This window comes from Harmonia axyridis, chromosome 7 (assembly GCF_914767665.1).
Source record: "Harmonia axyridis chromosome 7, icHarAxyr1.1, whole genome shotgun sequence".
Lineage (NCBI taxonomy): Eukaryota > Metazoa > Arthropoda > Insecta > Coleoptera > Coccinellidae > Harmonia > Harmonia axyridis.
Genome location: NC_059507.1, coordinates 2,990,727 through 3,008,976, shown reverse-complemented (window position 1 = coordinate 3,008,976; position 18,250 = coordinate 2,990,727). Strand labels below are relative to the sequence as shown.

The window sequence follows — 18,250 nt, the reverse complement described above, 5'->3', positions numbered from 1 at the left end:
AAATAGAAGTGTTTTTTGCAAGGTTCCTTCTCATTTCGTCATTTTTTTATTGATGTGACACTACAAAATAAAACTGCTAAAAAATAAGTAGCTGCATATGATTCAAGTACTTGATAAATAAAAACTTGACTTGACATTGAAAAACTACTACTTGACTTAAGCTTGGCTTTAAATCAAGTCAAGCCGTGAATCCCTATCTGTCATATTATCTGAGAACTCGGATATTGAGAAGGGTTATGATTTATTATTGGTTATACAAATAGCACGTAAAATTCACTAGTATCCTGTGATTATACAAGTTATTTTACTAGGCACTGTGAAAATGAAACGAAGCCATTTTCAAAAAGATTCGCAGTTAATTTGAACTAATCATGAATGAAAGTCATAATACTTAAGTTCAAATTAATATTTGTAGTAATGACCTAAATTGAGGATAATTCCCCATCATTTTAATTTGACAACATAAATTGATTGATATTAAATATGAATTATTCTGATTTTCACTATTTCATTATTTAAATTGTGGATATTAGAATAACTGAAATGTGATACCAATTAAATCCGAGTTAATCAAAAACATGAATTGATTCAAAGTAATAAGAAAACATTCGATGAAATAAAAACTTCTATTTCATTAAAGCAGGTATAGATTATCCTCACCTTTCAAATAAACTTCCGAAGATTTTTTAAAAGAATTTTTTGCTGATACAGAAATACCTACAAGAATCTCATGTTTCAAACAAAAATTCGTACGTGCAACGTATAATAGTTCATCGGCTTTAAACATAAATGCTCAGCACTTCAGCTCATTATTTGCAAGGTTACCTCAATGCAGTATTCCTAAGAATGATCTTCACTCTCTTAACTTTACAGCACCTAAATTTCAAGCACTACCTTCCGAAGATTCAGTTGGGTATGTCTGGAAAAACCAATTGGTTCTGAAATACGAAAGCTAACAATAAACAATGTGAGAATACCACCTAGGAATAGTGGTTTGGAAAAACCTAACAAGGTTTTTAGCCTTTCGTCTTGTAAAACTCTCAGTTTGGTGTTAGGAGAAATGTAATCATATAATAATACTCCTTTATATTCCACTAAGAATTTTTTACCTACAATTCTTTGAGTATATTACAACCGAGAAATATATACTGTGATGATATGATTCTCTAGTTTCTAGATTTTTGAGCGCTTGTTTCGCAAATATCTCTAATTTTCTACTTTTGAACAGAGATTGGGCTTTCAGCCGTCTATACAATAACTCTTGAACGGAAATGTACTATAGCGACTTGCACTTTTTAGGGTATTTTTAGGGTCCAAATATCTCCGTTGAGTTTATTACCGGGCTAAATCCATTTGATGGTTTAGGTGTTATAACTACAGGGTGTATCAAATTAACTCTGTTATTATTTATGCTACGATGTCGGTTAAATAGGCAAACTAGTAGCTTTTTTAGTGATCTTCTCGATGCCCAAAGCAAAAAACAAATTGACAGTCGTGTTGTCATAATATTTCATGAAATGATTTTTTTTCAATGGAACACCCTATATTTTTTCATGCATTTCAATTCGTAATAACATTCTCAACAACAAAGCTCATTTGACTTTTTTTCATAAAGGTGAAAATAAAACAGTTGTATTAATAAGAAACGTTCATAACAAACGGATTTGATGAAGCGCTATAAAATATCGATTAAATGGTCCAAAACACCGCCTTCTTGTAAAACACATATTTGAGCCATTCTATTGACACTATTGATTCACAAAATGAATGCGGCTAGCGAAATGGCTTTAAGATGGAAATTATCGTTTTGTCTATTAATGTCAAATAGCTTAGTGGTGTCGATTGAGTAGTACTACATGATGATCACGAGTTCACATCCCAGCGTCCTTTTTGCTTTTTACTGTCTTATTTTGCTATTAGTAACAAAATATTGTCATTCGTATAAGTACAAAAAATGGTTGTTTGGCCAATCATGAGGTTTATTCGCCAAAACAAATAAATTATTTGTACTAGTGAAAGAAATGAATATTTCAAAATAAGTCGCTCATTTTCCACTTTAGGAAGAAAGGTGATATGAGCTTTGTTGTTGAGAATGTTATTACGAATCGAAATGCATGAAAAAATATAGGGTGTTCCATTGAAAAAAATATTATTTTATGAAATATTATGACAACGCGACTGTCAATTTTTGTTTTGTTTCCGGCATAGAGAAGAACACTAAAAATGCTACTAGTTTGCCGATTTAACCGACATCATAGCATCAATAATAACGGAGTTAGCAATGGTGCCGACTTAATTTGAAACACCCTGTATATCCAATTTTGTTTTCTCAATACTTGAAAAAATTTCAATGCGATCGGAATAACATTTTAGAATTGAAATAGTCAGTAATTCTCGTGGCAAACAATATACAGGGGGATCTATTTGAAATAACGAAGTTTACCAGTAATCCGGAAGAAGGAAAGGTTTGACAACAATGTAAATACCATCATATTATCGGCCATATCAAATGATCCTTGTACACCAAAATCTATAAAGATCGTTTCCGAGATAAACTCATTCTGTCAATGATACTCATGAAGTTGAATACCATGCACTCTATGCTTTCATTGAATTGAACATTTCAAAATAACAACTATTGGATCTTACCTTATTTGTCAAGAGGTGGCATTTGCTTCTGTATTAAATTTACAACCTATCAATCAGTCTTTCTTGAGTGTTAATTTTCAAAGTACTAAATCTTTCTATTTTTCCAAGAATTGAGTTATGAGTAGATAAGGATAATTTTGACAATTCGTGAAAATAGGTTTTGTCATAGATAAGACCTAAGGGCTGATTCATGGGTTGAAAAATGAAGACATTCAAGGGAAGTTTGGATTGTAGTGTACCGGGGTTTTCATCATAATTTGACCCCCCCTTTAACTTTGTTACTAGAAGAGATACAAAAACATTACACGAAATCGACAAGTGTTTTTAAAAATAGCAACTTCATTTTTTCAAATGGAACACCCTGTATATTTTTCTATATTTGACTAGCTCTTTTTCCCCTGACTTCAAATATATAACATATGTTTGGCCTATCTCTCTTATTCTGAGTACCACAGAGTTTCAAATTTTTAGAACCACCTGGCAAGCTGAGTAATTGTTTTCAATTGGAAGACTGCGATATTCAGATTGCCCTTTTTTGAGTTATCTCGTTGGCAACGATATAAAACATACGTTTGTCATGGAATAAAACTATCCATCGAATATGCACTACATAGAAGCGGAAAAATTTGAAATATTTTCGCTTTATGTGGAGAACAATAAAAATAAAAAAGCTACAAGGAGAATATATGGAGTTGCATCCAAATGATCCAATTCCAATTTATAGTGAAAAAAGTATGTCATATCGTTGCCAACGAGTAACTCAAAAAAAGGGCATTTTGAGTTATCGCAGCCTTCCACTTGAAAATTGATTACTTTTGCCAGGTGGTTCTTAAATTTGAAACTCTGTGGTACTCAGAATAAGAGAGATAGACCAAACATATGTCATATATTCGAAATCAAGGGAAAAAGAGCTAGTCAAATATAGAAAAATATACAGGATGTTCCATTTGAAAAAATGAAGTTGCTATCAATATGTTACCCACTCTGGATATATTTCATTTTGTCAAATCATTTTAAGAAATACTAGTCGATTTCGTGAAACTTTTGTAGAAAACATTTTTTTGTACCTCTTCTAGTAACAAAGTTGAAGGGGGGGTCAAATTATGGTGAAAAACCTGGTACAATTTCAAGGGCAAGAAATATTATTTATTTACCAGAAATGATTTTTTTTAAGATTAATTTTCATCTTCTTCTACGTAGAAGAGAAGTAGAGGTGTCATACTTGTCATTTACATTAACTTCCATAATAACTAGAGAAAGCTTTGAAAATCATTAGGTTTTACACCTCATAAATCGTTCTTTAAGAGGGTATAGGTACATAATTCCAAATGTAAATGAAAGTTACAAATTATAATGGGCACTGAGTAATAAACTTTTATGTTTCTTAAGCCATTCGTGTACAGGAAGATTCGTCGCTCCAAATGATCTTATTAAAAAAATCTGGATCTGCATAATGTTTTCGCAGAATTTGCCGGCAAAATTGAACTTCGTTGAGTTGAATAATTATGCGAGTAATATTTTCGCACGTGAACAATTGCCATTGTTCACTAAGTAATGCAACATCGAAGATTTCTTAACAGAATTGACAAACTTGATTTTGTCAGAAACGTACCCATTTGGATAAAAACAGCCATATCTTTTTTCTTTGAATAACAAATGACTTGTGTGATACCTTTTTGAAATCACTATAAAATAGACAATTTATTGGTGTAATGTGCAGCAGTAGCTCGGTACATTTTGGTTCCACTACGATAGGCTAAACTTCATGAACAAAAATCCACTACCAAAATTTCCAATAAAAATATTTCTCATAGCCCCCCTTTAAAATATTCGGAGGATGCTTTTGATGTAAACGTTAAAATCATTCTTCAGCAATATTTTACTGAAAAAATTAACCAAAAAGGTGTAAAATTGTACCAGCCGTAAGGACAAAACTATTGAAAGGGGCAAAAATTCATAATTTCCAAAAAAAATATCTCGAAAACAGTAAGACTCTTATTATGGGAATGTTGTCATAGCAGGTGGGTTTTAGTTTGATCTACAGTCGCCCTTGGTTTAACGTGGTCTTCACGGGACACCCTGTATATGTTAAGAACCGGATACAGCTCCTGTAATCATTGGGTTCTACACTTCAATTTATGAAAATCAAAATCCTGAATCACTGTTGATTATAGAGATAAAATCAAAACTACCTAACGACCAACATAGATCTCTTTTGTGCTGTACACCAAGATCATAAAATTTAATCCTTGTAGGATGGCCCTTTTGCATTCAAGAGTCAAATCAGGTACTCACTGGAAGATGACTTAGAAGTACCCATAAAATAAATTAACTTTACAATACTCCTTTTGAATTGAATGCTGAAAAGTTTGTTTTGCCATCAAATTTAGAAATTTCACCCCTGCAAAGCAAAATACTTGCGCAGTATCTACAGTGGTACCTTACAAGCAACAAGTACTTTGAGTTTGTCTACGAAATAGACAGAGAATAAAATGCCACGTGTTTGTTACTGCAGAAAAATGATGGGGTAAGTCATTTCAAGTTTTCGCTTTTAGGTTTGAGCTATCATGAAGTTAGTAGATTCATAGATAACTATTTTAATTCATTGAAGTCTGGTTTCGCATTTTTATTTTCAACGATAAACGTTTTGAAAAATTTTTGAAAATTATAAAATATAATATTTTATCAAGGTAGAATTTTTTTGAGAATTGCAAGCGACGGTATCATTTTCGAAATCCGTAAGAGAATTTCATAAAATTATATCAGCGGAACAATAAGTTCTAGGACATTAATACAAAATTGATTCTCGAAATTTTTTTCTTCTAAAATCGTGTTCTCAAGCAAGGAGAATCAATGCGGTATAGCAAGCAATTTTTGAAATACACGCTTCAACAACGTTTAGAATGTTTTGTCAAAATCAGTGCTCACAATTGTGAATATTGAGAGAAATTGAGAGACGGAAATATATAGATACTATTCTAAGCTACTATATAAGAAAAATCAGCACAAATTAACTTTTTTCATTCCATTTGGTGAATGAAGTAATAATAATACAATAAATATGAGGGAATCGCGGTTTGACTTGATATTAAAGCTACTTGGCTTGATATTAAAACTACTTGACTTGGGCTCAACTTGAAATCAACTCAAGTTCGAGTCATGTAGTAATTTTACTATGTCATGTCAAGTACTTGATAATTGAATACTTGACTCGACATTGAAAAACTACTACTTGAATTGAACTTGAGTATGATTTCAAGTCAAGCCCAAGTTAAGTAGCTGTAATATCAAGTCAAGCCGTGAATCCCTAATACACTTTGTTTATATAAATTAACGCACCACTACAAATTAGGAAAATTAGTTCGTGAAATCTACTAATTATTATTTAGGTCCATAATGAAATAGTGAAAATTAAAATAATTATTTCTCTAATTCTGTGGTTATTCCGTTCATTCTTCCACATCTTGTAGAACAAAATCGTGCGAGAATATAGGTATCAGAAACTCACAGTTTTCATGGTTATATTTTATTATTATATGTTGGTACTCCGAACTTTCCGCCACGGCTTTATCTGTCAATTCATCAATTTGCCTAAAAGATATCAGTTCTGCCAACCAACATTTTTCAATGCAAATATCACTGAATGATATGGAAATATTTCATAAATTTCAATAAAAATGCAATGAATTAGAAAAAATAATGTATAATACTCGTACAGAAGGCTCATTCTACCACTCGTTCATTCGAAAACTCGCCACTTCGTGGCTCGTTTTTGAATTTTGAACTCGTGGAAGAATATCAATGCCTTCTGCACTTGTATTATAAATAATTATATCAAAATCAGTGCTCACAATTGTGAATATTGAGAGAAAATGAGAATAGGACGAAAATATATACTATTCTAAGCTACTATATTAGAAAAACCAGCACAAACTAACTTTTTCCATTCCATTTGGTGAAAGAAGTAGTATTTATAATACAATAAATACTAGGGATTCGCGGTTTGACTTGATATTGAAGCTACTTGACCTGATATTAAAACTACTTGACTTGGACTCAACTTGAAATCAACTCAAGTTCGAGTCAAGTAGTAATTTTTCAATGTCATGCCAAGTACTTGATAATTAAATACTTGACTCGACATTGAAAAACTACTACTTGAATCGAACTTGAGTATGATTTCAAGTCAAGCCCAAGTTAAGTAGCTTGAATATCAAGTCAAGCCGTGAATCCCTAATACACTTTGTTCATATAAATTAACGCACCACTACAAATTAGGTAAATTAGTTCGTGAAATTTACTAATTATTATTTAGGTCCAAAATAAAATAGTGAAAATAATAATAATTATTTATAATACAACTGCAGAAGGAATTGATATTCTTCCATGAGTTAAAATGCAGAAACGAGTTCACGAAGTGGCGAGATTTTGAAAGAATGAGTTTTAGAACGGAACTTCTGTATGAGAGTTATGCATTATTTTCTCTAATTCATTGAATTTTTAATGAAGTTAATGGAATATTTCCATATATATCGTTTAGTGACTTAAGAATTGAAAAATGTTGGTTGGCAGAACTGTTTTTGTAGCACAAATTTGACAGATTATAGATGAATTCGTGACAGTAGAGTTTCGAGTACCAATTGGTACTCGAAACTCTTTATGTTAACATATAATAATGAAATATAATCATGAAATCTTTGTGAAACTGAGAAATTCCTGCACGATTTTATTCTACAAAGTATGGCAGAATGAACGGATTTGTCACAGAATTAGAGAAAAACTTGTATTCAATATCAATACGTATTACTTTAATTTAAAGTGTTGTGAATTCTATAATAGTATATTCTAAAACAAGTTGCAGAATGGGCTCGTATTCCAACACGAATGCGAAATTCGAAAACGAGCGACGAAGGAGCGAGTTTTCGAACGCAACATTGTTGGAATTGCCTTCTGCAACGAGTATTAGACGATATTTTCTCTATTTCAGTCAAGCTTTGTGAAATATTGTCGAAATTCAATGAAAAATTCGGATTTTATATTCTAGTGACTATTGCATTGTATCTTGACAGTTGGTGTGACTGTTACGAAAATTGACAGATTACGGAATTTGAATTTGAATCGTACGTTTCGAATTTTTGAATAATTTAAAATTACGCATTAAATTCATGAATTATGTCTGACGAAATCGATTTAACACCACCAGAATCAAGAGAAATTGCGAATAATGCTGCAAATCATTTCACAATAAACAAATTATACATTATGTTGACAATTATTGACGTTTGTTGAAATTTGATAGGATTGAACGGCATTAGAGACAACCACAAAACGAAAAATATAACTGAAAACGATGCTGGAATGAGTTCATTACAGCACTGTTTTTAGAACTGTAATGAACTCATTACGATACTGAAATAGAGAAAATCAAATGTAAAATCTGTTAATCGATACGTGATTTAAAAGAACAAATGAACTTATATCTTATACAACCATCATCATCCAGGGTAGAGCCAAAGCAGCGCGTTGTTACACACAGTCTGAGAGGGTAGTGTAAAAATCCACCACCACAATAAAAAACAACCAAACTCATCATGCAGGAAATACATCCATTAACATCACAATAGAATCAGAAACCAGTATGTTGTATTCAATTCGAGATCGAAGAATTACACTCAAATGACCTAAAAAGCCTCTTCACTAACAACATAAAGAGAACAAAGGGTCTTTGCTGGAAAGCATACGCAGCTTTTCGAAAAGGGGCGTGTTCCTCTCCCCATTGGTCGGCGTAGACTCCACCCCCTAGGGGATAAATTTTATTGGTGGGTTTGAGAGATTCTCGAGTGAAGAACACCTCTTCAACGCTCTTCAGTGGTGCTTCAGAAGCTCTTGAAGCTCGCGTGCCTAACCACTTTAACCTTCTGGGAGCTCTTGTGCTGCGTAACAGCGATTTTCAATAAGATATACCGGATTTTGTAACATACGACGTTTCGTTCGATCGGCATCTTCAAGGCAGTCGTTTCGCGTTACGTATTGGTGTGGTGTTTTTTGAAAAGTGGCTGATAAGGAGAAGCCTCGGATTGAAGGCATTACAATGCCGCCTGCTAGTGTAACAGTGCCGTCATCTTCTGCTGCAGCAGCTCTTTTGGCATGGCCCCCTTTGCTGCTGCATCCTTGGGCACCAGCTTTGCTGCCTGGGGCTTGGTGTTCTCCAGCAATGCGATCTGCTCTACCAGGGTAAATTTTATTTTGTTATTCGATCAAATATTATTTCCTTATCTGAGGTTAAATCTCGAAAATCTGTTTGTCCAAGAGAAATGTGAATGAAAAGATCAATCAAATAGGTATAGTAGATAGTCTACAAGATAACAAGCAACAAGCATAGATAAAAGAGCATCTAATTTCAGTTCCGTTGCCTTTTTATTCGTAAATATTAACCTAGTATAAAGTATATTATGTATACTATGATATTATATTTGATTTTTTACCTAATATTTTTATCGTGACTTTTTCACTAGACGTCATCAGCAAATTTGCCAAAGAAACAAAATTTCATTCACAATATTTTTCCTCATGATATTATATACGAAAAAATCAAAAGAATGGAAATACAACAAGAAAAACAAAACCAAGAAAACAAATTTGACTTGTATTCAAGAATGGCAATCATGAACTTGATGTCCTACATAAAATATAGGTACTTTTTCATGAATATAATGAAATTGCATTCCATTGATATTATAAATCTCTGTTCTTAAATTGCACAATTCTATAATTGATATTGAGTGTATTCATTGTTTCGATGAAATCTTCATTGGATAGAAGATCTTTTCTCATTAGATGTCGGACATTAAGTGCTTTGGACAATAATGCATTACTCATACAAAGTACAACCTATATAATTGGCTTATTGGAAGTTGTTCCTTGATTCATTGAAAACAATTCATCATATTATGGTTAACGAATTCTCATTGTATTAATTTTTCTGTTCATTTGTCGAAAAATGATGACTGATTCCATTGAGTTCATGTACACTTTTAGTAATAATAATGATATATCCCCTAATTTTCAGATGGCTTAATTCGTATCATGCATGATTTTATTCTGACAATTGGTTTCTCTGTTCACCATATCAAAATTCAGAAAACTGAAGGAAATATTTTATCTTATCAAATTCATCGGAAAAAAAATTATCATGATTGACGTACATACCTATGCCCATCACTCTTGTTTTTTCGATTATTTTTGTCGTTATCTGATTGAATTCATCACAATAGGGATTGATCCTCGATCAATTATAATTGCGATCCTATTGGCCTTTGAATAAATAATCATGTTTTTTCGAGTTAATGTACAGGTCATCCTTTTTTAATCCAAATTCATATCCTGCAGAATTTGGAAGAACTAATCCCGGAAATGAACCATTTTGGTATGTCATTTTCAATAATGAACCTTCAGAAATCAAGATTTCAAAGGGAAACAATTTAAATATTGAAAAACACAATAGTTTTCGTGAATAAAATTCTGGCTCTTTTAGATTTCAACGATTTGAGATATTCTATAAGACATGGGAATAGTCTATCATAGTCGAATGAAATAAAACAAAATTAATACCTACAAATATATCAATATTAACAACAATTGTTTCGCCAACAATTTTACGCCATAATTCAGCTTCAATCAAAATGTTTACTTTACCTGAAAAAACAACAGTATTGTGGAACCAATTGCTGTTGATGTTAAAATACATATATGTGGAAACTAATTTTGATTATTTCATTTTTTTTTATAGTAATAATTAGATATCAGGAGGCAGATCATAGATATCTTGAATCGTTTTAGAGTTACAAGGCGTTTCTGACAAATGTGTGTTTCAAATATTTAGTTATATTTTGGTTTCTGTTCTGAATATTTGAAAAATTCTAACTTTTTTTTTGAGTTTATCTTGGTTTATATGATACTCATAACAAATTATAGATATCAATTACCATTTTAGAGATATAGATGAGATTTGGCGTTTTCCAAATGCTTTTCAACAATTCTGCTACTAAAAACTGTGTTGAGAAATATAGGGTGTTCCATTTAAAAAACACTAATTCTCCTCTATATCTCTAAGACGGTAATTGATTTCTATGATCTATTATGAGTACTTATTATATAAGCCATAAAAATTACTGAAAAAAACGTTTTAGTAGCGAAATATTTGAAACATTCAATTTTCAGAAACGCAAGATATATATGATCTGATTTTTGAGATCTTATTATTTCGACAAAAGAAATCGAGGGTGCTTGAAGATTTTTTCTCTATTAACACTTAAAATTCTCGAGATGCAGTGAGCATCGGATTTGGGACAACCTGTAATTATTTCCAAAAGCGATTTTGTCGAAGTTTCAATTCTATTCTACGGTCACTAAGTCAAATTTTTTTGGGTATGCATTTTTCCCTTGGGAGGAACACTCGAAAGTCAAGTGGTTGATCTTCTTAGGGATAATTACTCACCTGTTCACAAAATTCCGAGAAACTCTCAATAACTTCGTTCAAGATCCTGTGTAGGACACTCAAACCTCTCAATAAAAAATTGGAAGGGATGCCTGACAATAATTATCGGAGAGTTTGAAAGACACCTGTTTACGACTCGTACGTGACATATCGCTACTACCACGGATTTGACTTATTGTCACCTCCGCTTTCTGCGTCAATAAAGATCTTCAGGCAGAATTATTGTTATACCTTGCAACCCCTAGGGGTCCAGTCAAGGATGGAAACAAACTGCCACAATGGCAGGTTACGCCGATTTCGACGGTAAAATCGGAATTCCGAAAGGTTCTATTTCCGGCCCCGGCTAGTTCTCATAGTGGTCGAGAGAACCTGATAATAGCGGAATGATATTAGTCAGTTTTTCATTCCTTTGTGCGTGGTGCTGCACAATGAACGATCTCAGGATGAGAATCATTGACTTTTGGTTCTTGTTCTGCAGGTTTGAACAGGTAGAAAAAAGAGTATTATGTGTAGGTGAAACTATTACTGAATTGAATAAACTTTCGCTGGGAATTTGGACAATTCTGCTTGAATAAGTAATTTGTAACTGTTTCAGTTGTAAAATATAATGTAAGATATACATTTTTAGCCATAAAAAACAGCGGACTGATTTTTGGATTCTAAACATGGAAAGTTTCCTTGAACAAATCTAAAGATCATTGTATAAAAATATAAACATATGTATTCATGATCTATAACAATTGAGAAATCAACTGAATTAGAGAATAGACCTTTTTCTAATCTAATAGTTTCAATATAACGAAACTTCTACGGGATAATATTTAGTGGCATATTTCGAAAATATTTCCGCACTAAGTTGAAATATTCATCGAGGAGAAGAAAAAATCTTTTCATAAAACGCTGCTTTTTATATTTTTTCAGTAAGATTCTTCTTGGCTTTCGAAATAGGCTTCAATCTCGGCAAACACTTCTTCAATACAGTAAAATTTCTTTCCATAGAGCATTCTTTTGAGATCTGCATTATTTTTAAATTATTGAGATTTACGCAAAACTGAAAATTGGGTCAAGGATGGCTTCAGTAAACGAAAACCCTTCAATTTATTGTCTGTAAACGTAGTGTAGAGCTTTTATCGAAAAATAATATGAGGATAAAATTTATTACAAACATTTAATCGAATCCGTTGAAGTTCAAATCGAGAGAAAATTCTTTCATTAGAGAATGAAGTAATTTGAACTGGATATTTATATGTCATCTGAAGAGAAATACTCCACCTCAAAGTATGATACCTATTAGTTTTTAATGTACAGGGTGGGCAAATAAGCGAGGTAAGTGGCTATATCTCAGGATCCACTCATCGTAGAGACTTGCGGTAAAAATTTTCATTATTAAAGTGTACAAGAAAACACACTGGAAATTGTTTGGAAGTTCATACCTCTACCGATAGAGGGCGTAATAGCTACCATCGAGTAGAAAAATGAATTTTACTCGAAAATGTTTCATATGAAGTTGAAGAAAAAATATAATCACTGTAATCCTTGGAAAATACTCTATCTTTTTAAATTGTCACTTTCGATTTTACGACATCAAATGAGGGTAGGTGAAAGGGAGAAATCTGACTGATTGAAATGCCTGTAACTTCAGTTTGTCTCAACCTTTTTGAGCAAATTAGATCTCGTCTGAAAGATAATATCTTGTTGATTGAGGACAAAATATACTCATGATAAATTTGTTTTTGCTGTTTTCTATAGGGGGCGCTGAGTCATAAGTTCATTGTTTTGTTCATTTTACTCCGAAATTTTAAATGTAATGATAGGATTTTCTTAACAGAAACAGAAATTCCATCAAATTTTCATGAAAAACCTGAAGTTCGCAAAGCGATAGTTTCAGGCGTTCTGAAGTTATGGCCGATAGAAGATATTCTTCACCCAATATAGTTCTTAACAGTTTCGTAATTTGATTTATTTGGCTATATGTTGAGGTGTAGAGGGCCTAGAAATGAGCCTTACGGCACTCCTGCTTCTACTTGCCAATTGGTAGATTTAGCGTCGTCCATTTTGACGTAGAAATTCCTATCCCTCAGGTAGTTTCTTACTATCTTACAGATTCTGATAGTGTAGTCTGCCATCTTCATCTTGTAGGCTAGTAGGTATTTCGTCCCAAAATCGGTCGAATGCTCTCTCAACATTTAATAGCACTAATCCAGTAGGTTGTTCGTTCTTAAATCATTGAGTACCATATTCAGTGAGCCTCAATAGCATTAGACGTATCGGCCAGTAGTTTTTGGTGAATTTTTTATTTATTCCTGGCTTATCGGACACAATAACTGTTGCTGTATTCTGTTCTCATCCTTGCGTTAGCTATATAGGTTAGTGCTACAATCATAACAATTTTTTTCCTACATAAAGCCTTCTCACACCTATAGCATATATTAATTAAGTATTTCTTTTTCAGATTACTGGATAGCATGAAGATGAGTGGTTCTACCATGAACCAACAGAGACCAGCTAGTTTTGCCATAAGTGACATTCTGGAGCTCGATCGAAATGTTCCTAATTCTTATGATAATTCAGCACCAGAAAACTCTTTGTTCACTAACTCAGCGCCTGACATCAACCCTTACACAACTCTGAACAGGCACTGGTCTACTGTCACAGAACGTAAGTTATTGTTGAATTAATTTTATCACTTATGTTGGAATCCCGAATAAGAGCATATCGCCAATACGCTCTATTAGTGTGACGTCACACACCGCCATTTTTGGTTCTCCTGTCAGTGTTCGGAATCCAAACAAATAAATTGTCATTCAAATTAGTACGGTGTCGTTGAAGGAATTGGCTTGTTTTCATAAATAATAGTATTTGAGGAAATATTTCAGTATTAATTGATAGACAGAAGGAACGAGGTTAATATCAGTAAGTTTGAATCCTGTATCATTCCCCAAATTTTGTAAAAAGCCGTGTTTATTAGTTGAACTTCCAGTTCGAACTTACTGGCATTAATATCGTGCCTTCTGTCTACCAATTAGTAGTATAATCGTTCCTTAAATAATCTTATTTATTAAAATAAGCCAATTTCTTCATCGACAACTTATTAATTTGAATGACAATTTGTTTGTTTGGATTCCGAACACTGACAGGAGAACTGAAATGGCGTTGTGTGAAGTCATCACTAATACAGCGTATTATTCCTCAAAGTCAAAGTTCCTTTTTGAACAAAAAAAAACATCAAAATTAGATTTGAAAAGAAAAAAGAGTCATTCGTGGGAGGTAAAGATATTATGTTTTCAGAAAATTAGATATTTTCAACCCTCATTTCAGAACAATGATTACAAATTTCAATTGGGGATATGAATGTTGATATATCTCCCATTAGTTAATGAAATATATCATTAAATCTGTATATGCACGCGGTCTCGAAACCATAGAGCATTATTCGAATGTCTGCCTCCCTCCTCTGAAGTGATTAAGCCCCCAATACAACACCAGGATTAGGCCCTGGGAACAGTTATATTCACACTACAACCAATTTGAATTGTAAAGGTTCGCTGATACTTGAATAGAGGGCTGTAACCGATATATATTACCCTTGATAGGTGGCAAATGTCGGTGGCTGAAGAGATGTTTAATGTTGAGCTGCTACTGGTTGGGGGAACCCTCTGGAAACACGGGAGCATCACAAGTCACGCCTTACTCGATGAGGCAGCTGTTCGAAGTCCCGGATTTCAATGTCTCAACCGTTTCGAAAAGCAGCTGCAATTTTCAGGAAAAATGTATATGAGTTATGATGTTGAGCGTTTGAATTGTCCTTGTCTTGTAATCATAATCATTTTCAATTTTCACGAATCTTGTTTTAAAGTTGGGACAATTAATTGTAAATTACAAACGTTTTTTGTACCAAATTTTATGCGAATAGCTGTTATAGTTTCCGAGTAGAACTCTAGGTTGAGAGTTATTATGATACTAGAGCAATGTGCTGTTATTGGAGGTGAATAACGATAGCTCAGTTGGCTCGTTTTGTATTCGATTTTAGATTCTATCTATTTCGTACTGTATTCTTTGAAAGGTTCAGCTGCTAACATTTTTCTTTTGATGAAAAATAATAATTTTTCGCCTTACTAAGGAGTCGTTGCCAAATCCATTGACAAACATAATTTCTGGAAAGGAATACCTAGCGACTTGAATGGTTTCAGAAATATAAAAGAACTCCATGAATCCTAAACATTTAGTCATAAAAAAATTGTTGTTTCTTTTCGAATAGCTTTGGAGGAACTTACACTGCGCAAAAAAATTAACGCACATTCTGAAAATCTCAATTTTAATGAAAGTTAACTCTACATTGACTTTGATCAGCATTCATAGCTCCATTATCAACGACCACTAGGTCTGCGCGAGCAGTCAGATATATTCCACCCCAAACCATAATCGATCCTCCCACGAAACCAGTAGTATTCAGGAAATTGCACTGAGCATATCTTTCATGTGGACGTCTGTATACAAGTGAACGTCGATCACAATGGTAGAGGTAGAATCTAGAATCATCTGTGAAGAGAACTCTTTCCCAATCAGCCTCTTCCCAATGGATATGCTCTCTCGCAAAATCCAAACGCGCCCTTCGATGGGCTGGGGTAAGAGCCGGGCCTCTTGTCGCGACACGAGGCCTTAAATCATATTCTCTGAGGCGATTCCTTATTATCTGAGTGCTAATTTGCACCCCATGAGTTTACTCAAGCTGATTTTGAAGGAGGCGAGTGGTTGCAAACCGTTGTCTCAACGAAGAACTCTCAAGTAACGTTCTTGAATGGCAGTTGTTACCCGTGGTCGACCCTGTCCCGGTCTTCGGACATTCATACCTGTCTCCCTGAATCGCTGCAACATTCTGGACACACTCGTATGGAAAACTCCAAACTTTTCTGCAATTCTTGTGTATGTCCACCCTTCTTCTCGCAAAACTACCGCTTGGGCACATTCCTCTTGGGTCAAATTGCGTGTTTCGCGTTGCATAGCGATCGAGTGTAGAAAATCAAACGAAAGAAAAACTATTGATCGCTAGAATTGATCGAGAACAACTGATTTCAGAATGGAGTCAATACATTCAAAATCTGATAATCTCATCTTTTTTTATTCCTGCTGGGAAAAAACATCTGCATTGAAGAAAACGTTGAAAGTGGATAACAGATGCATGCATAATTCTGATAAAAATAATTATCATTGAGAACACCTTCAGTTGTAGAATAAATTTTAGATTTCCATAATGTGCGTCAATTTTTTGGCGCAGTGTATTTGTTGTTTTTTTGCTTAACTTCTAAATTCGTGAATAATAAAATAATATATTCGTAGATGGCTCTTTTGGAGAGTACGGTGATACAAGAATTGAAATTTCAATCGAACGAATTACTAGCTTTCAAAATTTCATGTATGATATTCTTTCTTTCCAGCACTCAGCATTACCAACCACCTACCTCTACCAAATGCCTCACAACTGAGTCCTGACAGCACAAGTCCTTCAATATCAGACCGTTCTAGTGTGGATCCTTCTGTTCAAGATCATAGTTCCAGTACTATCGATCCCACAGCAACATCAGCAGATGAAAGAGATGACGATGAAGATTGCTTAGAAGACGACAAGGACGCATCGGATCACACAAATTCCAACTCAGCCAATCAAAAAAAGAGGAAACGCAGAGTGCTGTTTTCCAAAGCCCAAACCTACGAATTGGAGAGGAGATTTAGACAACAAAGATATCTTTCGGCTCCTGAGAGAGAACATTTGGCTTCGATAATCAGATTGACACCTACCCAAGTTAAAATTTGGTTCCAAAATCACAGGTATGTACAAATTATATTATAATTTTTACGTCTTCTACAATTTAAAAGTTAGGTGAAGTTATTATCTGGGTTGTTGAAGCTTATACTTTTATTTCAAGTATAAAAAAATCACGAACGAGTTCTCAAGAGCTTTTCACGTCGAGTTTTTTATCCTCTACTATCCTCGAGAGTTATTGTTGCTCAATGCATACACGAAATCTATCATCAATATCATTGTTATCTGTTCAAATTATATAGTTGACTTATTGCTTAGCAACACATGCATTGTGTGATTTCGACTGGAATTATATCTTCGAATGAAATAAGTACACACAGGTTCTAAATAAATAAGTGTATCTACACAAATAAGGATTTATTTTTGGGGAAAAAGTATTAGAGACATGACGAAATATTTTTGATCAAAAAATGTTATACATCTTGCACATGTAAAATCAATTTAGGAGTTCTTCAGGGCTCTGTTATGGGTCCACTTTAATTTGTATTGTTTATCAATGATCTATGATGTGATGTTATAGGGAAATTCAGTTGGGTAGAGTGTTTGTAACTCAAAAGAAGATATTACTTTTGATTTTTATCCTGATTCCTGAGCCTTTTTTTACAAATTGGAATGTCTTATCGATGGATTAGCCTAAAACGCCAAACCATAGAATATAATTTCTAAATATCCTTTCTTCTTTACAGATATAAGACCAAACGTGCCCAGCATGAAAAAGGCTTGCATGACCAAGGATCCAGCACAGGTTTACCCTCGCCGAGAAGGGTAGCAGTACCAGTTCTAGTGAGAGACGGTAAACCATGCGTTGGTGGTCCACCAAAATCAGATAATTTAATGCCTCCTACTAACATCATGATGGGAGCTCATCCCCACCACCTTATGTACAACCAATCCAGAATTTGGTGGTAATACCTACGACAAGGAATAATCTATTGTTAGTAGCTGGAAAATCCTGAAATGAATGTACAACAGCATCAGCAGCTGTTGGTGTCATTCATTTCGAAACGCAGATTTTGACGCAGATTTCTTCGCAGATTCGTTTTATGAGTTTGGAATGAAATATTTATTGTGAGAATTGTAAATATCGAAACTTGTTAGGACATGTATAAATGTGTAAATAGATTTTAGAATGTGATTTTGTAGGTAGCGTTGGAACGGACTCCGACTAAAGCACATTTGTTGGTTTTGTAGTGGTGAACCACAGACTAGTCAATTTTATATTATAAATGATGTGATAGAGTTAATATAAAATATATAATTATATATATACTCCATGATTAAAA

General features: G+C 33.6%; 1 protein-coding gene across 2 annotated transcripts in view; it reads left to right on the top strand.

The window, feature by feature from the left end:
- Positions 1-18,250, top strand: part of LOC123683924 (homeobox protein XENK-2-like) — a 27,737-nt gene extending 9,487 nt beyond the window's left edge. For both annotated transcript variants that reach the window (XM_045622931.1, XM_045622930.1), the window contains exons 2-4: positions 13,599-13,804; positions 16,582-16,972; positions 17,654-18,250. In XM_045622931.1, the coding sequence (XP_045478887.1) occupies positions 13,612-13,804; positions 16,582-16,972; positions 17,654-17,876 (807 nt within the window). In that variant the 5' untranslated portion in view covers positions 13,599-13,611 and the 3' untranslated portion in view covers positions 17,877-18,250. The remainder of the gene's footprint in view (positions 1-13,598; positions 13,805-16,581; positions 16,973-17,653) is intronic.